This window comes from Podarcis raffonei, chromosome 9 (assembly GCF_027172205.1).
Source record: "Podarcis raffonei isolate rPodRaf1 chromosome 9, rPodRaf1.pri, whole genome shotgun sequence".
Taxonomy (NCBI): Eukaryota; Metazoa; Chordata; class Lepidosauria; order Squamata; family Lacertidae; genus Podarcis; species Podarcis raffonei.
In genome coordinates this window covers 21,873,370-21,898,180 of record NC_070610.1, presented here as the reverse complement: position 1 = coordinate 21,898,180, position 24,811 = coordinate 21,873,370, and the positions used below count along the sequence as shown (strand labels likewise).

General features: G+C 44.3%; 1 protein-coding gene across 2 annotated transcripts in view; it reads left to right on the top strand.

Moving 5' to 3' along the window:
• MTMR7 (myotubularin related protein 7) overlaps positions 1-23,848 on the top strand; it is a 37,388-nt gene extending 13,540 nt beyond the window's left edge. Inside the window, exons 4-14 of one of the 2 annotated variants that reach the window (XM_053404478.1) lie at positions 1,199-1,356; positions 2,221-2,349; positions 3,249-3,383; positions 6,608-6,740; positions 10,316-10,425; positions 11,776-11,901; positions 12,403-12,452; positions 12,986-13,186; positions 15,630-15,761; positions 18,561-18,687; positions 21,282-23,848. In XM_053404478.1, coding sequence (XP_053260453.1) covers positions 1,199-1,356; positions 2,221-2,349; positions 3,249-3,383; positions 6,608-6,740; positions 10,316-10,425; positions 11,776-11,901; positions 12,403-12,452; positions 12,986-13,186; positions 15,630-15,761; positions 18,561-18,687; positions 21,282-21,647 — 1,667 coding nt within the window. In that variant the 3' untranslated portion in view covers positions 21,648-23,848. The remainder of the gene's footprint in view (positions 1-1,198; positions 1,357-2,220; positions 2,350-3,248; positions 3,384-6,607; positions 6,741-10,315; positions 10,426-11,775; positions 11,902-12,402; positions 12,453-12,985; positions 13,187-15,629; positions 15,762-18,560; positions 18,688-21,281) is intronic. The other variant, XM_053404479.1, reaches the window with a different exon arrangement.
• Positions 23,849-24,811: the final 963 nt, after the last annotated feature.

Here is a 24,811-nt window from a genome sequence, read left to right as displayed (position 1 = left end):
ATTTTACTCAAAATAGTTGGTTATGACTATTTTAAAAAATTGTATTACAGTTTTGTTGTTATTGTGTTGATGTGCAGTCGCTCTCTAAATCTGTTTCATCCTATTGTACGTCTTCTGTTGTTGAATACAAAGGTGGCTCATAAATGTCGTAGGTTAAAATTATAGTTGACCAGGTCTGTTTTTTTGCTTGACTTGTGTTCAAATAATAAACGCCATCTAAGAACCAAAGTGAACATTTTAATGACATTTGCAGGGCTCATCGGCCAATTTTATTTATTTATTTATTTGCTGCCCAAGTCATGGGTGGGCAGAGCAATTCTATAGAAGTGTCTTTCCATGAGAATCCATGCCAGAGCTCATGTCCTCTTCATGTTGCCCTGCTGGCTCAATGTGAGCTGCGTGGGAAGTGAAGATGGCTTTTTCTTATTTCCCTGACACAGTGTGTTTTGGTTTCCCTCTCTAGGGCTGGTTTAGTTCTTTAGTCCTGCAGTGTGTTGAGGTACAAGGAGACTTTGGATCCTGCCTCAACATGCATTCGCTGTAGGAGGCTGTATGAATACCATTTGCTTGGAATCACAAGTGGGGAGAGCACTGTTCCATTCAGGACCTCCTTGAGAGCTTCCCATAGGCATCTGGTTGGCCACTGTGAGAACAATATGCTGGACTAGATGGGCCATTGGCCTGTTCCATCAGTAGAGTGGTACTAATGGGCATTCCAGAGCCACTCAACTGGCCTCTGGCCACCTGTATGCTTGCAGCCCAAGTTACATAGTACCAGTAGGAGGAAAATGGAGCAAGCACGGCACATCAAACCGGTGGTCTCCAGAGCAAATGAATCAAATGACACGCTGCTAACGTAACAAGCAAACTGGATAAAACACAAGAGCAAGAAATGCAGCTCTTAACATCAGACACCCTGCCTGCCTCCCCTCCCAATCAGGGAAAAGGTTAGCTGTCTGCAAAGTTTGGCTGTAAAGTGTCTGGACAGACAGCATACAGAGCTTGTTTGAAATCCCATCTGGATTATTCATATACACAAGTGCAGTCCTCCCTAACGAATTGCAAGCTTCATTGGTTATCATCTTTGAAAAATGTGACAGCTGGCATAACTAAGCGAATAAAAGTTGGTATTTGTGATGCAATAATAATAAATCAAATGGATAAATAGTGTGTGTGTCTCTTTTTCCCTCTCCTTCAGTTAAATATGAAGAGTTGTACTGTTTTTCCTTCAACCCCAAGCTAAACAAAGAAGAGCGAGAGCAAGGTTGGAATCTGACAAACATGAAGGAAGAATATAATCGGATGGGGGTCCCAAATAATTACTGGCAGCTCAGTGATGTCAATAGAGATTACAGGGTGAGTTGCTGCAACCAAAGGTGCGGTACTTGATAATGTGGAACACAAAGGACAGCAGTGACCACTTACCATCCCTGCATTAGCCTGGTAACTAACTGACCCAATTCAGGCATGATGGTTTATGGAGTTGTGTGCTCATGTGCTCTTCTCTCATGCCCTCAGCTTTGGGTCTTACACCTTGGCTTGTTAAACCACAGTTTCCTGTGACATCCAAACTGTGGTTTAAACACTGCCAGAATAAACCATTTCCCCTCTTTGGACATTATGGGAAAGTGGTTTTAAAAACCAGGATATAAACGTCAAGGCTGGGTACAGGAGGATAGTGGTTGAGCAGTGTGGGAGTGCATGGGCACATGGTTTGTTATTTGGCTGATAAACCATAATTTATTAGAGCAACATTGTGATGTCTGAACTGGGCCAGAGTACAAAGAAGTTGTGTGACACAATCTCATCATGCTTTGCTTTGCTCCCCCCATCGTTCAATTGAGTGCTGCTTCTGGAAGTAAAGGAAATTTTTGAGTTCACTTAACAGAATGTTTGAGTTCTTTAACAGAAAGCTTTCAGGAGGATGCAGAAAGGGTTTTGGGTGGTGCACCAGAGCATGGGAAAACATCTAGGTCTAACATATAAAGCACTCTTATTCAGGAAATATGGAATTTGTGTTTTATGTGAGATAGTGCAAGCTTTCAAACTTCGTTCAGTTATTTTTTGCTTGGCTTTTTCTTAAGCATACTGAGCACAGATATAGTTTGACTATTTGTGAGGCCCTTTGAAATTATCCTTAGGTGAGTCTTCCAGAAGATCATGCTATGTTCTGCTTCAAGAAACTCATCTTGATTTCCTTCTGCTTCTGCTTTTGGACAGGTCTGTGACTCTTACCCCACCGAAGTGTATGTGCCGAAATCAGCCACTGCCCACATCATTATGGGAAGCTCTAAATTCCGCAGCAGGAGGCGTTTCCCAGCACTTTCATATTACTACAAGCAAAATAACGTAAGTGTAGAACTAAAGCTTTTCAATTTTTTATTTCACTTGGACCGACTCTTCATTTTCTGTTAGCTAAAAACCATGAGGGACAAATGATAATTGCATCAAATAAACAAAGAAAATGCATTTGAAATTTGGTTAAAATATATTGTTCATTAGAGTGTTTTTGAGGTATGGGTTTTTTGTGTGTGCTATGGTTCCTTTTGTTAACACTGTCAATTCTTTTTTGTTTCTTTTGTCCGCACATAGAATAATAAATAAATAAATAAATAAATAAATAAATAAGATAATTGCATCAAGCAGGGAGTTGGATTTGATCACCTGCAATGCCCCTTCCATCTCTATGCACCTTAATAAGCTCCATAGCTTCTCACTTGGGGACACAAGCAAAAGTGCTGTCAGTCTCTTTTCCCCATTGGAGGGAGAAGCACTGGAGGCACTGGAGGGGAGGCATCACTTACGCACTTCTACAACCTCATATATTTGTAGTAACTGCAACGTAAGGGTCGGGAGATGCACAAGGAGAGAGTTCTTACAGAGCCTCTGGGGATATTAATGCTGAATCCTTTGCCTGGGTCTTGAATCATGGGTGGGAATGCAGCTGAGGTGCATAATAGGTGCTTCTTTGAAACCGGCAGATATGCTGGGGGAAGGGGAGAAGAAGAGAGCCTAGCTGAGGTTCATTTTTAGTTATTTCATAAAACTTATATACCACTTGAGTGTAGAAAACCTCAAAGGGCTTTACAAAGCAGTTCTGTGCTTAACCCTGATATAGGCTACATTTTTACTTCTCAAGTGGCAAGCGTCTGGGGGGTTTGTTTTCCATTTCTAGATGGTAAATTCCCTTTGGCCATGCTAAATGTGTTAACTTGAATATTTCTGTCTCTGTTTTTGTTTCCTCGCAGGCTTCCATATGCAGGAGTAGCCAGCCTCTCTCGGGCTTCAGTGCCCGATGCCTTGAAGACGAACAGATGCTTCAGTCGATCAGGAAGGCAAATCCAGGAAGTGATTTCATCTATGTTGTTGATACACGGCCAAAAGTGAGAAAAATTGTACTCTGTGGTGTATGTGCTTATTTTGTGGTGGCTAATGCTGATTACAGCCTGGCGCGTCTCAGAAGATCTACAATAGCATGCCTGTAGAAGTATGTCAGAGGTCATCTGAATGAGTTGGATAGCACTGGGTGGCCTTGAAGTGCCTTGTGAGCTTGCCGCTACAAATCTCAGAAGATGGAAATATGGTTTTACTTAGCTCTTTCGTTGTGAATTCTGGAGTTAGAGGAACAGCAAACAAATAGTCCTAAGGCTATGCTTTATAAATTATGTGTAACTGAAGCCTGGGTGGGCGGGCACTGGTAACTTGTGCAGCAACTCCCCAACTCCAGTTAATGCCAGGTAGAAAGTATCAGGTAGTACAATCAGACTCCCTCCCTCTCCTTTGCCAACTACTTGTCTCAAACCTCATCACTACAGGTCAAGACAGACAGACTTGCAGCAGAATAATTTTACAGCTGCCTGAGGCTATGAGCTCTCTACATTGTGCCATTACTTGACTGGTGGCCATTCTGGGCTGTCACGGAATGCTAGCAAACATTGTAACTTGGTTATGGGCAATTGCTATAACACCAATGCTATAAATACAATAAGGGCCCTTGAACTTAACTATCATCAGGAAAGCCTTCCAGACCTGCAGTAGAATGCATTGGATTCTGGTGTGAGTTTTGTCCCAATTTACTTGCACTGCGGTCAGAACTGCAAATCTGCCACTGATTTCTCTTTTTGAATGCATCTGAGATGCATTCTTATCTCTGATAGATTTGACAAAGTTAACATTGGAAGCAGAAGGGCCCAGGATGGAAGGGTCTCTTCTCTCTTCAACTTGTGATAAAGTTTGTCATTTTGTCAGCAAGTTGAAAATTTTCTTCTGTGCTGTGCCTACAAAATCATAAAACTTCCTGAGTTACCTCATGTTAAAAAAGTGTATATTACTAATAAACTCACCCTAGCAAATCAACGCAGGCCATCAAAAATTCAACATCTGAGAGCCAATCAGCATATTTATGTAAATCCACTGCGGTACTGTAGAGATAGTGCCATCTTCTGGATATATTGTGATGTTAAAAGCAGAATTTGCTTCAACAGCACAAAAATAAATGTTAATGCAACTGGATAGGAAATAGCCATTGTATTTTATTTTCATGCTCTCCCCTTTTAAAGTGGCAACCATAATGTATGGAGTTGGCATTACGCCACGAGGACTGGGTGGGTGCTAACCACGATCATAGGTGCTGAGAGAAAAGTGTAAATGTTTTGTTGGTTGGAAAGGCCGTCGTGATTATTTTGCTGCCAAAGAAGCAGCTGCTGTTTTAGTTTTCCGACGCCACTTGCATTGAAATAAACCTCCATCAATATACGTTACAGCCAGTTCTCAGCATGCTATCACATTCTAGCATGGGGGGCGGCAGATTGCAGCAGGCTTGATTTTCGCAATGGATGTGGCCACCAGGAAAAATGAGCGGGTGCAAATCTAGACACATATGTACTTAGAAGTAAGCCCGTTGAGTTCAATGGGGCTTACTTTCCAATTTGCATCCCAGTTGGGTCTCTCGATCACAGCCCAGATAAGTTTGGGATGGTAGTCCATATTGGAGCATAGGAATTTCCCTTCTAGTGAGTCAGGCTATTGGTCTTTCTAGCACAGTATTGTTGATGCTGTTTGCAGTGGCTCTTCAGGGTATCAAGGAGGGGGTCTTAACCAGCCCTGTCTGGATATCTCATGGATTGGAGCTGGAACCTTTTGTATGCAGATCATGTGCTCTGCCACTGAAAAGTTACGCTTAGGGACCATGAGAAGTGGGTACTTCTCCAGGTGGTTTGGCCCTAACTGACAGGGATCATGTGTGTGTGTTTGAGATTCAGTTGTGTGCCTGTGTCAGGCTTCGGGGAAGCAGATCCCTCCCCCGGTGGCAGCAAAGAAGCAGATAAAAAATGGAAGAGTTCTTACCAATTAGTTTATTCAATAATCACAGCGAGAGACAAAGGAATGTGGTCTCTCTCTATAAATGGTGTTGCTAGTAAAGTCCCACCCTCGCTTCGTCTCCCCTATTCTACGTCAGTCCTGCGTCCGCTAATCTGAGCCTTCTGCTGCCGAGCTCTCTGTTCTACTACTTTCAATGCCTGTCTGGTTCTGGGAGAAAGGGGGGGGGTCAGGATTACTTTCCAAGGACACTGAGTCTGTCAGCTATCTCTCCCCTGGTTGTGCTTCTTCTTCCTGCTGTTCCTCTTCCAATATTTCCCAGCTTCTGTCCTATGCAGCCTCTGAATTATGCCCTTCTGCAAACCACTGATCTAAATCTATACTGTCCTCCTGTTCTCGGGAAGGTTCAGGAGAAGGGGGGGCGGCCCCCACCATTCCTCCTCAGTCTAGCCCAGGGGTCAGCAAACCTTTTCAGCAGGGGGCCGGTCCACTGTCCCTCAGACCTTGTGGGGGGCCGGACTATATTTTTTTTTGGGGGGGGAATGAATGAATTCCTATACCCCACAAATAACTCAGAGATGCATTTTAAATAAAAGGGCACATTCTACTCATGTAAAAACACGCTGAATCCTGGACTATCCACGGGCCAGATTGAGAAGGCGATTGGCCCGGATCCGGCCCCTGGGCCTTAGTTTGCCTACTCATGGTCTAGCCCCTGACAGCCTGTAGGCAAAGGACCCCAGGTATCCTTGCAAAATTTGATTGCTTCAAAGTGTTGCCACCCCAAATTGCACTGCGGGTTGTAATGACAATTGAGAACCATTTCTGGCACAGTAGTTAGGGTGTATGATTTAGTCCGCAGAGCACTGAGCTCACATCCCCGCTCTGCCACCAAGCTCACTGGGGAACCATGGGCAAGTCACTAGCTCTCAGCCTAACCCACCTTCCAGGGTCATTGTGCGGATAAAACAGAGAGTGTGTGTCTTGATTAGCACTCGGAGTAAGGTTGGAATAAAGACCTGAGGGCTGAAAAATATAACAGCCTCTTAGTTCTTGCAGCTCAAATGTCAAAGAAAGCTCCAATTTTACTCTGATCCCTCCTCCTGCCTGTGCAAATAGGTTTAAAAGGTGGCCTTTTGTAATTAGATATGCAGTGGAGTGAAATACTCCTGTAAGTGTTTTTGCTTTTGTATATACTGCATGCCGTTCCTTTGTCATGTAGCAGAATGAGCACCATCTCCTCTGCAACTTGATGTTTTTTCTTTCTTCTCTTATGCCCCCTCTGCAGCTCAATGCAATGGCAAACAGAGCAGCTGGGAAAGGATATGAGAATGAAGACAACTACTCCAACATCAAGTTTCAGTTCATAGGTATTGAGAACATCCATGTCATGAGGAGCAGTCTCCAAAAAATGCTGGAAGGTATACTTTGTGGTTTTTCCCTTATCTGTGCTTTTGCCTTGTGCCCTTTCACGCATGCTTTTCGGTGCAGCGAGATCCTGAGGGGAGAGGGTTAAAAATGATCAATCATCTGTTGTGTGTACTTCTGTGTTTCAGCAACAAATATTGAAAATGTGGACTTTGCCCTGTCCCCAGTGTGGTCCCAGTAGACATGGTGGTACCCTCAGAGAGCCCCCTTGGCATCTGCTGAGAGCCCCTGCCACTGCTCCTTTATATTATTATTATTATTTGTTATTTGGACGAAGCCTGTTTTTATTGGAGGGCGTTGCCGCCTTTTTTGTTTATTTGCTTGAAGGGTTTGGGTGTTTTTTTGTGGAGAGCATCACCAGTTTTTCTTCTGTGAAACGGGCATTTTGTAATGCCCGTGACAGTTCTGTAGATTTCAAAATGTTCTCCTGGGCCCAAAGTGGTTGGGGACTTCTGCTCTATCTGAGCACATCTGCCCTGTGCTCCAAAACAACAAAATTTCCGGGGTGCATAGCTGCATACTTGTGCTTTATACGATATCAGAAAGGGTAGTGTGAAGAGAGCTGTTCGCAGAATACTAAAAATTGGGTGTGGGAATTTCCATTAAACAAGTCACTCTGTTGCACATCAAAACCGTACATTTAAAGCACATGGCTTCCCCCCCCCCAAGAATCATGGGAACTGTAGTTTACCCCTCACAGAGTTACAGCCCCTGCACCTCTAATAAACTACAGTTCCCAGAATTCTTTGGGGGGAAGCAATGTGACATATTTCTCAGGCTCACCTATCTCGCAGGCTTATTGTGAGGGTGAAATCAGATTAATCCACATATGCTATTCTCAGCCTTTTGGAGTAAGGGCAGGATACAAATATGAGAACCGTAGACTTGTAGAGTTGGAAGGGACCACGAGGGTCATCTAGTCCAACCCCCTGCAATGCAGGAACCTTTTGCCCAATGTGGGTTTCGAACCCACAACCCTACAATTAAGGGTCTCATGCTCTACTGGCTGAGTCATCTCGGTTCTGTTATGCTTCCTGATTAAGTAAATTAAAAAATCGGACCAGTCATTACCTCTTTCTCTAGTATTCATAGTTAGCAGGGTTGCATTCCTCACCAGCCACCAGCTTTCCCTGTTCGAAAGAGAAATAAGGTCATCTTGTGAGTTGCTGAGCTTGCCAGATATTTGAGTCACACACAAACACACCCACCCACTGAGGGTTGTCTCCTGTGCTTAGGGCCAGATCTGTCCCAGATTCTCCTCTTTGCAGACCCTTTTTATAGATTAATGCTTTTTGGTGCGCATATGAAGGTGCCAGTGCAATCTAATGGAGCTTTTGCTTAGTTATTTAATTCCTCACAGTTGAACTCCACATCAGCGGGAGTTCTCTTGATGTCTGTATGGTTGCAGGCCTATAATTTAGGACTTTATGGACTTTGCTCAGTAAAGTGGAGAGCAAATATTGATTCTGATATGGGAGGAAGGCTCTATTTTGACTTTATCCTGCACTTTGCAAACAAGAGGCAGCCATCTCGGTTTGAATCCAGCCGCTAATTGCTTGTGCTCCCATCTGCATGGATACATAAATCATTGGACAGGTTTCTTGCTGTCAGCAGTGGGCCATCAGGAGTTCTGTGAGATGCATTTTTAAAAATGGCCTTATGTGATAGATCACTGGATGGAAGGTTAGCTGAAAGGACTCTGGGTTAAGTAAGGGCATATGTGTCCAAGCATCAAATTTACAGGTACCTGCAGAATATTTGCTTATTTGGCCAGGATTTTCTACTCTAGGAATAGCCAACATGGCATCCTCCAGATGTTGATGGACTCCAACCCTCAGCCAACATAGGTAATGGTCAGGGATGATGGGAGTCGGAGTCCAACAGAATCTTCAGAGGACCACATTGGCTCTTGGCCTATTCCAACCAGGTGTGGCTCTTCAGGACCTTGGGCCCTTTCACATCAAACGACATCACTCCTGATCCTTTAGTTGCAGATAGCTGGGATTAAATTTGGGAGCTTAATCCTATGAGACAGATCTGGCCTTAAACTTGGGTGCTCTGCAACTTGGTTATCGTCTCTTCAGTCCTTCAAGCTACCATTCTCCTGGCATTCTCTTTGGCTTTAGCTGAATTGCTTTAGGGCCTCTAAAGGTAACGGGATCCCTGACCGTTAGGTCCAATTGCGGACGACTCTGGGCTTGCGGCGCTCATCTCACTTTACTGGCCGTGGGAGCCAGCGTACAGCTTCCAGGTCATGTGGCCAGCATGACTAAACCGCTTCTGGCGAACCAGAGCAGCGCACGGAAACGCCGCTTACCTTCCCGCTGGAGTGGTACCTATTTATCTACTTGCACTTTGACGTGCTTTCGAACTGCTAGGTTGGCAGGAGCAGGGCCTGAGCAACGGGAGCTCACCCCGTTGCGGGGATTCGAACTGCCGACCTTCTGATCAGCAAGCCCTAGGCTCTGTGGTTTAACCCACAGCGCCACCCGCGTCCCAGGGTCTCTAGCTTCTAGCTTATGACATGTATGATACTACTCATTACAAAGGCTTTCTATTTGGGTCCCAGCTTCTACAAATTAAATCTGATCAATACAAGTTAAAATGCTTCCCCTTTGTTGTTGTTTTTTAAACTTTTATCTGTGAGGGTCAATTTGCAGTTTGTCCGCTTGGCTGAATACCACCCATGGTGGGTAAAAAGCAACCCTCCCCCGTGTTGCCTCCCTTCACTGCTTTTCATTTAAATAAAATTTGGGCTTTGTTATACACAAGATGTGTAAGCAAGCATTCTGCAGCTTTGTGAGATTGTATACACATGACCTCTTATTTCAGAATCAAAGGAAACTGAGTACTTGGGTTTGTTTTTATTATTAGTCCTCACAGTCTAAATCTATTGCATATTTTCTGCCCCTGAAAATCACTTCTGGAGAAACTGGTTTGGTTCCAAAAATAAAAGCTCATTGCAGATTGATATAGTGTGTGCATTTGAAGAAAGATGAAAACCTATTTAGGCAGTCCTGGCAACAAAAAGGTGTATCCACACCTTTCCCAAGTCAACCTTGTGACTCTGAAGGCTGTGCTCCTTTATGTGGCAGTATACCCCTGTTAAATTTATTTTGGGTATACCTGTATATAATTGCACTAAAAGCTACAATTATGCATGTGGGAACCAGCTCCCAGTCCTTTTTTGAATCCCCCTTTTTCATGTGCTATGTATTGGAAAAGACAGTGTTCTTATTGTTGTTCTTACTTTTACTGTGCCCTCTCCAATAGCTCAGTCGTTCCAGCATGAGACTCTTAATCTCAGGGTTGTGGGTTTGAGTCCTACATTGGGCAACAGATTTTTACATTGCAGGGATGGGACTAGATAACCCTTGTGGTCCCTTCCAACTCTACAACTCTAGGATTTTATGTATTTTGTGGTTTTATGTTGCAATTTTATGTTGCGAACCACCGTGGGATCTGCGGATGAAGGGAGGCATACAAATTTAAAAAAATTAATAATAATGACAATAATGTAAAACTGGCTATAAACAGAGTTCTTTACTGAAGCTGGTGTATTTTGCAGTTTGCGAGCTGAGATCTCCTTCGATGAGTGACTTCCTCTGGGGTTTAGAGAACTCAGGCTGGCTAAAGCATATCAAAGCCATCATGGATGCTGGCATCTTTATTGCTAAGGTGCAGTATGTACTTTTTAGAAAGAAATTGGGATAATGCTGATTCAGAAGACCTGATTTTATGCTGTTGACTTGCTGCTGCCTTCAGGGATTTATTATATAAGAAATGTATGTGGCCCAAATGAGGCTAGGGAAGTAGACGGTGTCGCTCTGTAACAAACAGGTACCATGTTACTGAAACAAATTGTGTCATGGGCCCCTGTAGCCCACTCTGTCCTGCCCAAGTTACCATTACCTGTCCTGTGTACCTGTGGCTGTTGACACCACATTCCCAACAACCAGGGAACATAGAGCAGGGGTTGCCAACCTTTTTGGACCGGTGGCCATATCTCACATTTTGAGAGCGTTCTGGAGGCATCAGTCACAGAATGACTTCCACGAGCAATGTGGTACAACACAAAATTAAGAGAGATGGTTGCCTGCAACAACTTTATGCTTTCCATGGGAAGTCAGCTATGTCCTGCTGGTCCTGATTGCGGAGATCACACTATATTGACAGACACACTGATGCTCTTGCTGTTTAATATCAACAGGGAGCATTTTTCAGTACTAGAAAAAATATGTAAGGTAGCCATACCACCCTCACTCTCATTTCATAGAAATTGCTTAGAAGATACCTGCACATTTTGTTCTATAACTTTCTTTCTAGATGAGCTAGAGACCTTTTTTAAAAAAAATGAAATCTTCTAGTCTGGGACACCTGCCCAAAGGCACCAGTGAAAGCCTTTGTGGACAGCATGTCAACCCCTGACACAGGATCAATAAGCTGATTTGAATATTTTGACAAGCGGGGCGTGACCCCTAAAGCTGACAGAAGCAAAATATGACAAGATATATAATTGCTGTCCACCGTCTGCCAAGATCTGCCCAGTGCATTATGTTGACTTGTAGAGTTCTTTGTTTGGTAACACTGGAACATAAGAAGCTGCCTGAGATGGAGTCAGATGACTGGTCCATCTAGCTAAGTTTTGCTTACACCAGGGATGGGAAACTCGTGCCCCTCCAAATTCTGCTAGACTACAACTTTCATTGTCTCTGATCAGTGGACATGCCAACAAGGACTCGTGGGAGTTGGAGTCCAACAACGTATGGAAGGTCACAGATTCCCCACCTCTGGTCTCTGCTGGTCTGCACCCCTGGTCTATGCTGTACAGGCACATGTTTCAGACAAGGGTCTTTCCAGGCAATACCTAGAGATGCTGGGAAACTGTAGCTGGAAACTTTGGAAATCCAAGCAAGTCATTCTTTGTGTTGGCTGCACCAGTTTGATGTACTTCACACAAAGGATGGAAATGTTACTGCTCTGCATTTTATTGGCTATATATCTCTTCAATGTTCCTCTGTATTTTAGGCTGTTGCTGAAGAAGGAGTGAGCGTTCTTGTTCACTGTTCTGACGGATGGGACCGGACAGCTCAGGTTTGCTCTGTAGCAAGCCTTCTTTTAGATCCATATTACAGAACTATGAAAGGGTTTATGGTAAGCATGCTTGCTTTTGCAGAAAAAGCGGGACATGTAAGAAGCAATGTGCTCTGTAGTTACTTGGCTTAGTATAGCAGAGGCTTCCTCAACGCTAAAAGTATTTTTAAGCTACTTTTAAGTATCTAGTGGTTTGGTTCTATGCGCTTCTGTGAGAACAAGTGTAGCATAGGAGCAATGAAAGCTCCCTTATGCTGTGTCAACCATTTGCCCATTCGCTCAGGATTGTCTATGCTGAAAGCTCATCCACACTTCCACTTGACTCTTGCCTAAAAAGCACAGGTCTCACCTCTTTTCTACTTTCCCCATTGGATGTTGCTGAACTACAACTCCCATCATCCTTGGCCACTGGGCATGCTGGCTGGGGCTGATGATAGTTGGAGTCTGAAAACAGGTATCCCCACCCCTGCCTTAGACTGACAGTGAAGATAATGTTCTGCTTTCTTAAAAATGCATGTGAGCTTCTTTGCATGCTACTTATACATACCTCTCTCATTCTAGGTATTAATTGACAAAGATTGGGTTTCATTTGGCCATAAATTTAATCACAGGTAAGTGTGGTTTGCTGTGTGTAGATTTCATGAGGCTACAGCCAATTAAATGTGTTGCTACCATCGGATAGCAAATGAACAACACTTTCTAAATAATACCTATAGCTGCGCTATAGCTGCTCATAGCTATGAGCTATGAGCTAAATCTTCCATAACTATCATGTTGTATGAGGCAGCCAATCTTTGACTGAGGGACAGCAGTGGTTGTGCAATGTTTCAAACTATGGTGTTGTAGTAGTAATTCAAGATAACCAGGTAACTGCCTTGTGTATGACTATGTAAGCAAACTATTTTTGATTGTATGCAAATAAATTGAGATGTTAGCTATTCAGGCTTGGGCTGACTCTCATGCCTCAGCCAAGGCAAATTTCAGACTTGGTTCTGAAGTGCTAAGAATGGCACCAAAGTAATCTTTTTCTTTTAAAAAAAAATTAAATTGAAGTTTAGGACTGGGCTTGCAATGGTGCAAGGTGTCATTCATTTAAAAGGATCATTTGCTATGAATTAACTTTTCATTTTGGGATTGTTTTTAGGTATGGCAATTTAGATGGAGACCCAAAGGAGATCTCTCCAGTTATTGATCAGTTCATCGAGTGTGTTTGGCAGCTTATGGAACAATTTCCTTGTGCCTTTGAATTCAACGAAAGGTTCCTAATCCACATACAGCATCACATCTGTTCGTGCCAGTTTGGGAACTTCCTGTGCAACTGTCAGAAGGAAAGGCGAGAGCTGAAGTAAGGCATGCTTGCCACTTAAATGATACGTATGCACAGTAGGCCATTCACTCCTTGAGAGCTGTATTTCATTTAGATGAATGGGGGACTGGAAAGGGCTGACCTGGCCATGAAAATCTTTTGCCCTCCACTTCCTGGTTCCACAAGTTATATCAGGTTTCCCAGCCTAGTTAACTCCATAACTTTTGGACTACAACTCCTATCAGCCCCAGTTAGCACAGCCAGTGGTCAAGGAGTTCCAGATGGAAGTCTAATAACATGGCTTTTTTGAGAACAGAAAGGACCTGTGTTTTGCCATGGCTTGGACTTCAAATGTCTCAGGCTTGCTACAACCCTAGGCCTGTTGGACTGCTGTGGCTTACCTCCAGTGATGTTGGAGTCCTTCTCCCATCCACCCCTGCCAGCCTGGCTAATAGGAATTGAAGGGACACAGGTTTCCCACCCCGCTATATCACTTTTATTCATTGGCTTTGATTTGGAGTTGAATGTACCGTCTAGCCTAGGGGTGAGCAACATTTTTCAATTCAAGGGCTGCATTCCCTTGGGTCAGGGACTGACCGGACACTGACGAGTGGGCACCGTCAGAAGGGGGTTGGAGACTGACTTGGAAGAAAGGAACCTGTAACAGCTAGGAGGCAAGAGTCAGAGGCAGGAGAAGCTGCAGGTTTGGAGAGTGAAGACCAGGTGCAGGGGAGGAAGAGAGAGGTCAGGCTGGTGTAGAGTCAAGGGCTTCAACACCCACTCCTCCTGTCCCCTTCAGTCCTGCTCCACTGATTCCCAGGACCAGAAGAGGATTGAAGAGGGAGGAGCAGAAGGTTACACACAGGCAGAGACTTCGCCTACTTGTGTGTAGCTCGGATACGGGAGATACTGTGATGGCTTGTGTATGCTCTTCGCAATAAGCACCTCTGCTCACTCAGAGATATTTACAGTGTGGGTTAAACCACAGAACCTAGGACTTGCCGATCAGAAGGTCGGTGGTTCGAATCTCCATGACGGGGTGAGCTCCCGTTGCTCGGTCCCTGCTCCTGCCCACCTAGCAGTTCGAAAGCACGTCAAAGTGCAAGTAGATAAATAGGTACCACTCCGGTGGGAAGCTAAACGGCGTTTCCATGCGCAGCTCTGGTTCGCCAGAAGCAGCTTAGTCATGCTGGCCACATGACCCGGAAGCTGTACGCCGGCTCCCTTGGCCAATAAAGCGAGATGAGCACCGTAACCCCAGAGTTAGCCACCACTGGACCTAATGGTCAGGGGTCCCTTTACCTTTATTTTACATATGTTCAAGCAACACATTACAATCATGCATCTGAATCATCCGGTTCAGATTTGGGGAGTGGCCTTCGCCTGCTTCTCCTCCAACAGAAAAGGCGGGGAAGTTTCATGTGATGTCTCTCCCCCCTCTTTAACTCTCCCCTCTCCTGGGCAGATGGAACAGGCACAGCCTCACTGTCTGTGCCTGAACTTCCCATGCAGTGCTGGGGCTCTGCTTCAGCATCGGAGAGCCTTTCCGCCTCCTGGCTCTCCCCCTCTTCCTCATCCGACACTTCCTGTCTATCTCCCTCTGACTGTTCCCGCTCCTCAGTGGCATTCTCTGGCAGTCCCATGACAGATACGTAAGCCAGGTTCAAGGGAGGGGCCTCTCCGTTGCGGCAACTGCCTCATCGGGTGCACACCTAGGTGTAGCTGAGAGACGTAGGACTGATGGCCCCGCCTTTTCCTAACTTGTAAGTGCACTTTTGGCAACATCATTGTTTCCCAAGCTTGGGTGTCCAGCTGTTTTTGGGCTACAAATCCCACCATCCCTAGCTAGCAAGACCGGTGGTCAGGGATGATGGGAATTGTAGTCCAAAAGCAGCTGTTGACCCACCTTTGGGAAACACTTGAGTTAATTCCTAACTGTGGACATTCCTTGCCTGACAGTGCCTTGACGTGTGGGAAAGCTTGCTCTGTATTCAAGTACTGAGCAGGCCCCAGGACAAAAAGTGGACTGAAGAACAGGTGCAACTTTGTGCGGTAGGCTGCATGTCAGCCATGCAAAAGGTAGCAGCTTCTATGTGCAAAATGTGTGCACATGCGTCCCCCCTGCCCCACCCTTTCCACTCAAGTAAGCAAGAAGCACAATCATAGGCCAAGACACATTCAAGCCAGACAGAAGCACTCGAGGGCCATTGAAGCCTGCAGCCTGGGAAAGGGATGTGCTTTGGAGAGGGTTCAAAGGGCGGGGAAGTGAGGCTTAGTGGGCCACTTTTGGCCTCAAGGATTGAGGTTCTTCACCCCTCCTCTAATCCCTCTCCATTCGGAATAGGGGAGCTTGAATCAAAGAGTACCCAGTCCAGAGCGTTTGAATTCTAGCCTTCTTAACCTGCTCTCTTAACCTACTTCCACCAGCGTATTTTGGCTTGGGCTTGTAGTAATGGGACTTGTCTTTCAAATCCACTCACAGGATTCAAGAGCGGACTTACTCACTTTGGGCTCACTTGTGGAAGAATCGGGCAGATTATGTGAATCCGCTCTACAGGGAAGACCATAATCGGACCCTGCACCCACAGTCCGCACCCTGCCATATTATCTACAAGTAAGTGACAATCTTGCCACTGGGTGTTCTCTTAACAGAAAACGTTAGGACAAAATGCTGCTGTTCATTTCCCAGGTTTCATTCCGGTGTATGAATAATGTGATAATGTTCCGTTTAGGAGACATAAAGCCATGTGGAGTTTTTTGCTAAATAGACGCTTCGCTTGTATCGCTGGATTATTCCCACAAATAATGTCAATGCCCAGTCCTGAAATAAATTTGTATTCGGATATCTGTTCTAAAAGCACCTGTTCCCATCAGCACCAATGTTGGGCTTGGTAGCAAGGCTATAGGCATGCACCTTGTTTATGTGACAGATATCCTGTGGTTTGATTTCTAACATCTTCCAGCAAATGTCATCCTTAAGTTATATTGAATATATATATCATCATCATCTTCTCTCTTTCTCTCTCTTTCGCCTGTATAGACAACCCTGTATACGGAAGCTTTTTAAGGTATAATGTTTTACTATGTTTTTATACATTCTGGAAGCTGCCCAGAGTGGCTAGTCCAGCCCAGTCAGATAGCCGGGGCACAAACAAACAAACAAACAAACACATTAATTAATTAATTAATTAATTAATTAATTAATAATTGAAGTTCTCACTTTTAAAGTCAAATGTGCCTGTGTAGGACTTCCTTCCCAAATGGCCACTTACATATATTCCTAGATTTCTTGCTCATTTTCATTTTTCTAGCCCCCCCCCACTCCCAAAGCTAGAGTTTTTATATATTTTCTATGATCCTGTGGAATAATAACAACAACAACATATTTCTTGTACCCTGCCTGACCTGGTTGCCCCAGCCACTCTGGGCAGCTTCCAATAAAGTATAAAGTAACACACCGAAACATCAAACATTAAAAGCTTCCTGAAACAGGGCTGCCTTCAGAGCTGCCAGAAGTCTTATGATTTTTTATCTCTTTGACATCTGATGGGAGGGCACTCCACAGGGCAGGCGCAACTACCAAGAAGGCCTTCTGCAGCATAGACGGGCCCTGCTGAGCCATTTGGTACCCATGAACACCAACCACATGAAGGGGTCAGCTGAAAGGCACAAGACTTGTTACTGCATGTGGTGGGCACACCTACAAGCTGATGAGTCATTACCAGCAGTCTGACGAGGGGCCCTCCTCAGCACATAGGATTTCCTCCACAGGGATGGGAAAGCTTGGTTAATCAGAGGTCCTGTCCTCATGTTGGAAACTGACATGCCCAGAAGCAGTGCCCTTCAAACTGATGCAAATCATGCAGCAGGTGGGGGCTGGCATGCATGGCAGAGTCAGTGGTAGGGGGGCTAGCCCCACATGTACTCTATGTTCCCTTCGCACATTTGGTAGCTATGGATACCAATTGCCTTACGGGGCTGCAGTCTTAACCCTGATGTGCTGTGAGGATCGCTGACACTGGAACGAGCACATCCAGTCCCCTAAAATTATATTTATGGAAATTTACAAATAATGTTTATTATTGCTACAATTCAAAAGCTGAAAATCTGTTATGTACAAATGCAAATGGTAAAAATCAAGATCTCTCATTGGTTTCCTTTACGGGGTGTGCTGTTTTATTGTTCTGATTGCTTTGTTCCCCAAGGAAATTGTTTTTTAAAAGTGGATCTTAAGCTAACATTGCCTCTTGAGAATTAGACTGAACTACTATAGATTTGGGAAAGGGGTGGTTGTGTTGATGGGAATCCACTTAGCGCTATCATTAGAACTTATAGCATTACAGAGCTTCTTAAAATAGCTTCACAAGCCCTTTCTGAACAGCTCTATTCTGAATCCACCTCTGACTGTTACTTAACCCTGCACTGATCTGCTTATGCGCACGCAACCGACCTTTGGTTGCATGTAACCAGAGGAACTGGACAACAGGGCAGATAAGTCTAACCCAAGTAGTCCACAACATGTCTTTACGGTGTACCCCACCTTCTCTGAGACTACTGTTTTTAGGCTAACCAGGGAACTGTCACCAGCTGTCAGCCAGCGTCTCAAGGGTTATGTGAAGACACATCTGCCTATACATCAGGTGTTCCTTCCCACTGCAGCACGCTCATTGTTTCAGGGATCTTGTGCTTGCGGCAATTTGTGAAATATTGATTGCTCGACAGCTGCTTCATGCTGAAATGTGTCACTTTCCCAAACAGAAACGTCTCAGAAATCCAGGAATATATATTTGAGCTGCGTGGCTTTGCAGACTTCCATGTTAAAATTAGCCGCTAGATAGAAGAAGGCAGGCAAGGATTTTCACATGCCAACTTGAAATTTGAGGAACTTCCCCCCTTATTAAACTTGTACCTAGTATAGCATAGAACAGGGGTGGGCAAGGTTTACTGGCCATGGGCTGGATCACTCCCACGGAGATCGTCCGTGGGCCGGACTAGCGCAGCGTGACGCCAGAAATCGTGTCTGCGCATGTCTGCGGTGCCAGAAGTTGCTTCTGTTCATGCCCAGACACCAAAAATTGCACCTGCGCAGAAGCGATTTTCAGCGTTTGGACATGCGCAGACGTGATTTCTGGTGCCGCTCGGCGAGTTTCCACGCTGCGCTGGTTTAGCGCAGAGTGTGGGGGACTTGCTGAGTGGGCAGCTCAGTTCAGGGGCAGCTCGTGGGCCAGTAAAACAGTCTTCGTGGGCCACAGGTTGCCGACCGCTGGCATAGAGGTCTGCGCTGGGCCTTAAAAGCGATATTGTACTCATTTAGGTAGAAATTACCTCCATTGAACTCTGTGGGACATACTCCTGAATAGGCATGTACTGGATTTCCTTGTGAGTCCTGCAACTTCATTCTTTCGTTTTCCAGATTCTGGAGTGGAATGTACAACCGCTTTGAAAAAGGGCTGCATCCTCGGCAGTCTGTTACTGAGTACTTATTGGCAGTGAAGGAAGAAACACAACAATTGGAAGAAGAGCTACTGGTCTTGGAAGAGGTATATCTTTATTTATTTATTACACTTCTATCCCACCTTTGGGGTGTTAGGGCAGGGGTAGTCCCTCTGGTGGGGGACGTTATATCTGGGGTAGTTTGTCCACCTTTGGTCCCCATCCTGCTTTCAGCTCCCACCTGTAGCTCCTAGAAGCTGTCAGTATGCGACTGGTTGGCTAAACCAGGTGAGGGTAGCTGATGGGTCTCAAACCTTCCATGAGATAGGGACTTCCTCTGCATGCAAAGACAGGTTCTGGAGGACGAAACCAATAGTGGGTCCAAGGTCAATAAGGTGGTTTCTGCATGTGCTATAGAGGGGGCAGATGGGACTCGTCAACCTGGGATGGTAACCCATTGAGAAGGAAAACTCTGATCTTAAACCTCCTCTGCTTTGTGGGATATCATCAGCAAGGCCCAGAGTGGGGTCTTGTCGTCTGGGCAGCCCAGGACCTCCATCCACACTGCCCAGGTTTGCACTTCGGTGCAGCCAACACAGTGGTTTGACTTCATCCCCAGTGGCACATGCCATTCTCTCTCTCTCTCTCTCTCTCTCTCTCTCTCTCTCTCTCTCTCTCTCTCTCATGATGGATGCCAACAATCCCACCTTTCCTCCAAGGAACAAAGGTGGTCTATGCGGTTCTCCTTCTCCCTGTTTTATTCTTGTAACCAAGAATAGGTTAGGCTTAGAAACTGGGACTCGTCCAGTGAAGGAGCTTTCAGAGTTGAACAGGGCATTGAACCTGAACTCCCAGGTCCTAGTCAATAGTCTATAACCACTACATTTTACTATGCTTCTTGAAGTCAGTGTGGTGGGCCAGCTTTATCCAGTTCAACGTGTGTGCGTTGCATGCAGCTGGTGTTCCAGATTGGGATGCATCCATCAAGCTAAACTGAGTCCATCACTATGAAGATACAGAGATGCACCTCCAGCATGCAGATCTCCCTGAGAGCCAGTGTGGTGTAGTGGTTAAAAGTGGTAGTCTTGTAATCTGGGCAACCGGGTTTGCGTCTCCGCTCCTCCACATGCAGCTGCTGGGCCAGTCACACTTCTCTGAAGTCTCTCAGCCCCACTCACCTCACAGAGTGTTTGTTGTGGGGGAGGAAGGGAAAGGAGAATGTTAGCCGCTTTGAGACTCCTTAAAGGGAGTGAAAGGCGGGATATCAAATCCAAACTCTTCTTCTTCTTCTTCCCTTTCTTGACTGGAACACTTGCATTCCTCCCCCCCTCCAACCGCTAAAACTAATTTTATGACTTTGGATGGATTGTTCCCAACGTCTGTCAGTGTTTATTGTACCAGCGAAATAGTACCAAATACTTCACAATCCCTAATCCTGAAAGTGATGAAACAGAAGACATTTTTTGTGTGTCTTGCTTTTATTATGATTTCTCATCCTCTCTCTCCTGTCCCCCCATAAAATTGTAGTTATTAGCTGCCATTTAAAATGAAACATTTCCCCCGTGGTGACTTATAACATGTAAAACAATTACAAACTGTATAAAATATAAACAGCATAATCAGAGGTGTAATAGCAGCAGTAAAAGCATTTCAGATCAATATATTGCAGCCAGCAGTAAGACTACTGCCTGTTAAACTCTCTCATTAAAAATTGTTTTTAGAGCCCACCTAAACACTACTAAGGAGAGAGCTGATCTTGAGGGAGAGTGTTCCATAGATATGGGGCCATTGCAGAAAAGGCACTGTCTTTTGTATACACCAGCCTTCGCTTATTTTATGGAGACTGCACAAATGGGACCTCTGTAGCTGATCTCAAATCCCTGGCAAGTTCAGTTGGGCTTAGACAGTTCTCTAAGTAGCTTGGTACCAAACATTTATGTCAAAATAAAAAATGAAGACTTGGGTCAGGAATGACCTTCCAAAGATGAAAGAGACCCCTCCAAAAATTGGACCTTATCAAAACACATTTTCTCAGGCTAAGAAAATACCTTTTGCCTGGGGGTGGGGCGGGAATGGTGCGAGTCAGTATCCCAAGTCTCCAGAGGGGAATCTTGCTCCACTGCTATTCACTTGGCCATTCTCTCTCAATCCAATCCATTATATTTCATGTTGGTCTCCATATTTCGTTTTTTTGTTCAAAGCATTTATACTCACCCCTACCCACAAAGGCTCCTAGAGTGACTTAGATCAAGAAAAGCAACAGATGTGACACAAAAGGATAAAGGGATGGGGAGAGAAGAGGAAAATAATCAACCTCAGGCACCAATTTTTTGATGTTTATAATAGCCTCGTAACACCAATAATTTCATGCCTGAGTTTGCTTGCTTTACTCTTCCCCTCCCCATCCTTTTTGACCAGTTAAGATATAAACAGACTGGTTGCTGTTTTGTTTCCTTTATTTTAAGGCCTTGATGGCCCTTGAGAAATAGTAAGCATAATAGGAAATAATAATAATGTTCATATGGGATGTATATTTCCTCTTCCCTTGCTGTCCCCTTTTCCTTTTGTGAGGTGCCAGGGCAACAACTGTGTCATTTTTATCGATATGTGAGTAATTCTGGGAGCTTTTCTTGCTGAAGAGCGGGATATATATGCTTTGAAAGATAGAAAAACGAGGAATGAACTGTTTCTTGTCTTGCAGAGATTGGCCAAACTTACAAGCGGGCCGTTGAATAATGGTGAGATAAAGCAAAAACAACGAAATGGAAGCAACGACTTTGGACATTCTACTTCCAATGACAGCATCGCCAACACTCCCCAGGATTACACAGGCAATCTGAAATCCTTCTCCTCCCGGAGTCCATCACAGGGAGATGAAGAAGACTCGGCCCTGATTCTTACGCAAGATAACCTGAAAAGCTCTGATCCAGATCTCTCTGCCAACAGTGATCAGGAGTCAGGTGTGGAGGACATGAGCTGCCGGTCTCCAAGTGGAGGGGGATGTTTGCCCAGCGAGGATAGCACCAAAGACCGCGATTCGGACGAAGCTGTTTGTCTTACTGTCTGAAACGACAGCCAGCCAGGTGACAAATGACTGCATGTTGAGAGAAAAGTCCAAAGAAATAGAGTTGTGCACTTAAGGTCCAGATGTAACATAGTTGTAAGCTAGAATCTTAACTGGAAAAATAACCTCTTATATTTAGCTTCTCCTATTTAAGAACAGTCATGTATTTATGGGATTGCTTCATCTTCCTTTAATAACTGACAGAGCCATACAGAACGGACAATTTCTATTTAACTTAGATTTCTAGGTTAGTGTTTAGTTGGTCGACAGCAGTACCGTTCCAAAGAAGCTTCGAGAAAACATGTTGATGGAAGCCATGCCAAAACAAAACAAAGACCTGCCCTCACCATTCCTGCAAAATAACAGCTTGCACTTTATGGATACAGCTGAAACAAAACTTCTTGAAGAGCATTACTCCATCCGTTCAGAAAGTTATAGTTAAAATAGTAAAAAAATTCATTCCCAGGTTGCTGGATTTATTCCAGCCTTCCTCAAACTGGTGCCCTCCAGATAATTTGGATTACAACTGCCACCAGCCCCAGCCTGTGCCGGTGATGAGAAGACGAGTCTAGGCACAGACAGCATACCAGTCACTTGTTGCAGATTCTTAAAAGGACCAAGTATTTAGAAAGCATTTCCCCGTGTTACAGATGGGGAGTACTGAGGCAAGGCTGTACTGCTGAGGACCACAAACCCTGAGGACCACAAGCTTCTGCCAAGCAGGCCCAGAAGCCCCAATCTTTCCTGCCCCTTCGTTTTGCAGAAGAGGAAGAAAACAAAGATGAAGTTGTATCTCAAATCAACAAAGGGCCTTCTCTTTGCTTTCCTCTAAGGGAGACGTTTCCTTAAATACCGTGACCCTGATCCAGTTTTAGTTCCAGGTATAGCCATGTGTAACAACAGCTTCACGATCAAGGATGCAAAGTCACATGCCCATGCATAATAAAAGATGCCCTGTCCATTCTGGTTGGGTTTGTAGCACTGAGACAGCAAGGGATGTGAATCCAGGTAAATGCAGAGAGGCTGTTTATGGGGATTGATGTCTTTTGCTAGACTTCTGTCTCTGAGAGCTCTGCTTTTATATCATTTTGGGGGTGGGGGGATTTGAAGATGATTGCTGCTTAATGGGACCCCTGTTTTTAAGGCCTATCTTTGACTTCTAGTTTGGAAGATACTGGGCTGTATTCAATGCCCCGCAAGTTGAACTCTGCCTGTGCAACAAGACCCCCTGTGCATGTCCCGCAAACCACATTTTGTTCCTGATTAAGAGTTTATATTGGATTAGCTATCATGTGTACGTACAACAGTCAAACCCTGGTTTTAGTCTAGCGACAAAACAGGAAAAGAACTCAGGGTGTGGTCATTCAGGCAGAGAGGGTGTGACAATGCAAAATAGTTCCTGTTAAAGTATATGGAGCTGCAATAAGGTAAATGGACTGCAATAATCCAGATTAGTTGGGTTTGGTTAAACTAAGTGATTTTGGTTACTAGTAGCAGAAAACCCAGCAGAGTCATGGACTCAGATTCCTGTCACTTCTTATGTAAATGTAATGGCTGTAGCTCACTCCTGGAGTGGGTGGGGAGTGGGTAGGACAAGGGACATAATTTTGGGAGCAAACACTGTCCCCAAAACTCATAGCGCCAGCCTTCAGTGATAAAAACCTGGTAGGGATGTAACACATCTAGCAATATTCAGAAACTTGCAAGATGACTCACATTGGTTTTAAACATTCCATGTTTTGAAATCAGCTCCACACTTTAGAATCGTACATCTTTCTAAAACATATGCGTAAGAATACCTGATGTACATTCTTAACAATTTTTCTGGATAGGAATGAAGAATGGTTTCTTTCAAAACTTGGAAAGCATGGAAGCGCCATGTTTGTGGAATCACATATGAAATACGGATGGTGGGAAGGTGAAATCTGGGAATTGAACTCAAAACAAGTGTAACACTGTATACTATATCATCTTGTCTGTATTTCTAGAAATATAGGAGTTTGAAATATGAAAAACACTTAGTAAAATTTGTGCAGCATATTTTAATGTCCAGTTTTGCCGCTCAACTCCTGATGGTTTTGCTTGGGATTCCTGAACTCTTGATTTAAGACCTTATGGCTTGTTTTGTTTTTGTATCGTCTTAATGCTGCATTATACTACCTGAATGAAGGTTATTTAAATAATAAATACATAAGGACGCACAATTATTATACTCTATTGTTTATATTTAGGTTTATTATAATTTTGGAAAATTCAAGATATTATTTTAGAATAAATGTTTGTGCTCTCATCAATTTCTTTGAATCTGCAATCCAGAGGCGTGCACTGCTCAACTCTTTCAAGACACTTAACCCTGCCACCAGCTGCTTAAGTAAGGGGGAATCTAGCCCCACTCCTCCGCACTTGTTCAGTGGACTTCAAACCTTTTTGAACTAAACTCCTCCCAATGGGTGGATCAAAGCGTTGAATATTCCACTGTCATGTGCTCAAGTGACTCACTGTTGGGGTGCAGATATATAATTTTAAAACCCTAATGCATCCTGAGAAATGTAAAATTTGAGGTGGGTCTATAATCTGTTTTTGCACCCTGGACAAACTGCTAAGAAATTTTGGACTATTAATAGGCAGCATGCAAATTTTGTCTTACCTGCATGCTTTATGTCCAAACTCTCTACTCTTAGCTGTAAAGCTATTTAAGTGCCAATTCAAGCTCTATCTCTACATGCTGTTAAGTTTAAAGGAGAACCAAAGCTTAGGTATGGCATGGCATGGTTCTGCTCAATAATATTAGAGACTGATTTTAATTGATATGTCCACCATTGACCAGGAGGAAACCAAAAACGACTGATATATTCCAAGATAAATATAATTTCAGATTTAAAGAAGTGTACAACTGATGGGACACACAGGATGTTACAGCATACCTTTCCTCCTAACAAAAATGCTCCTATTCTGGCTTTCAGAGAGCCATTCCTTCCATATAGTGCTTTCCTCTCAATTTCACTTCTACCATAAACAGCATTTCATGGCTACTCAGTCCTCATTGACCTACTTTGCAGATAAAGTTGCTTTCTGTCTTCCTGCTCTCCCTGCAAACCTCAGTGCTCCCTTCAGCAAGCTGATACACCCATCGTTTCGCAATAGCCCCAATGGTATATGTATATACC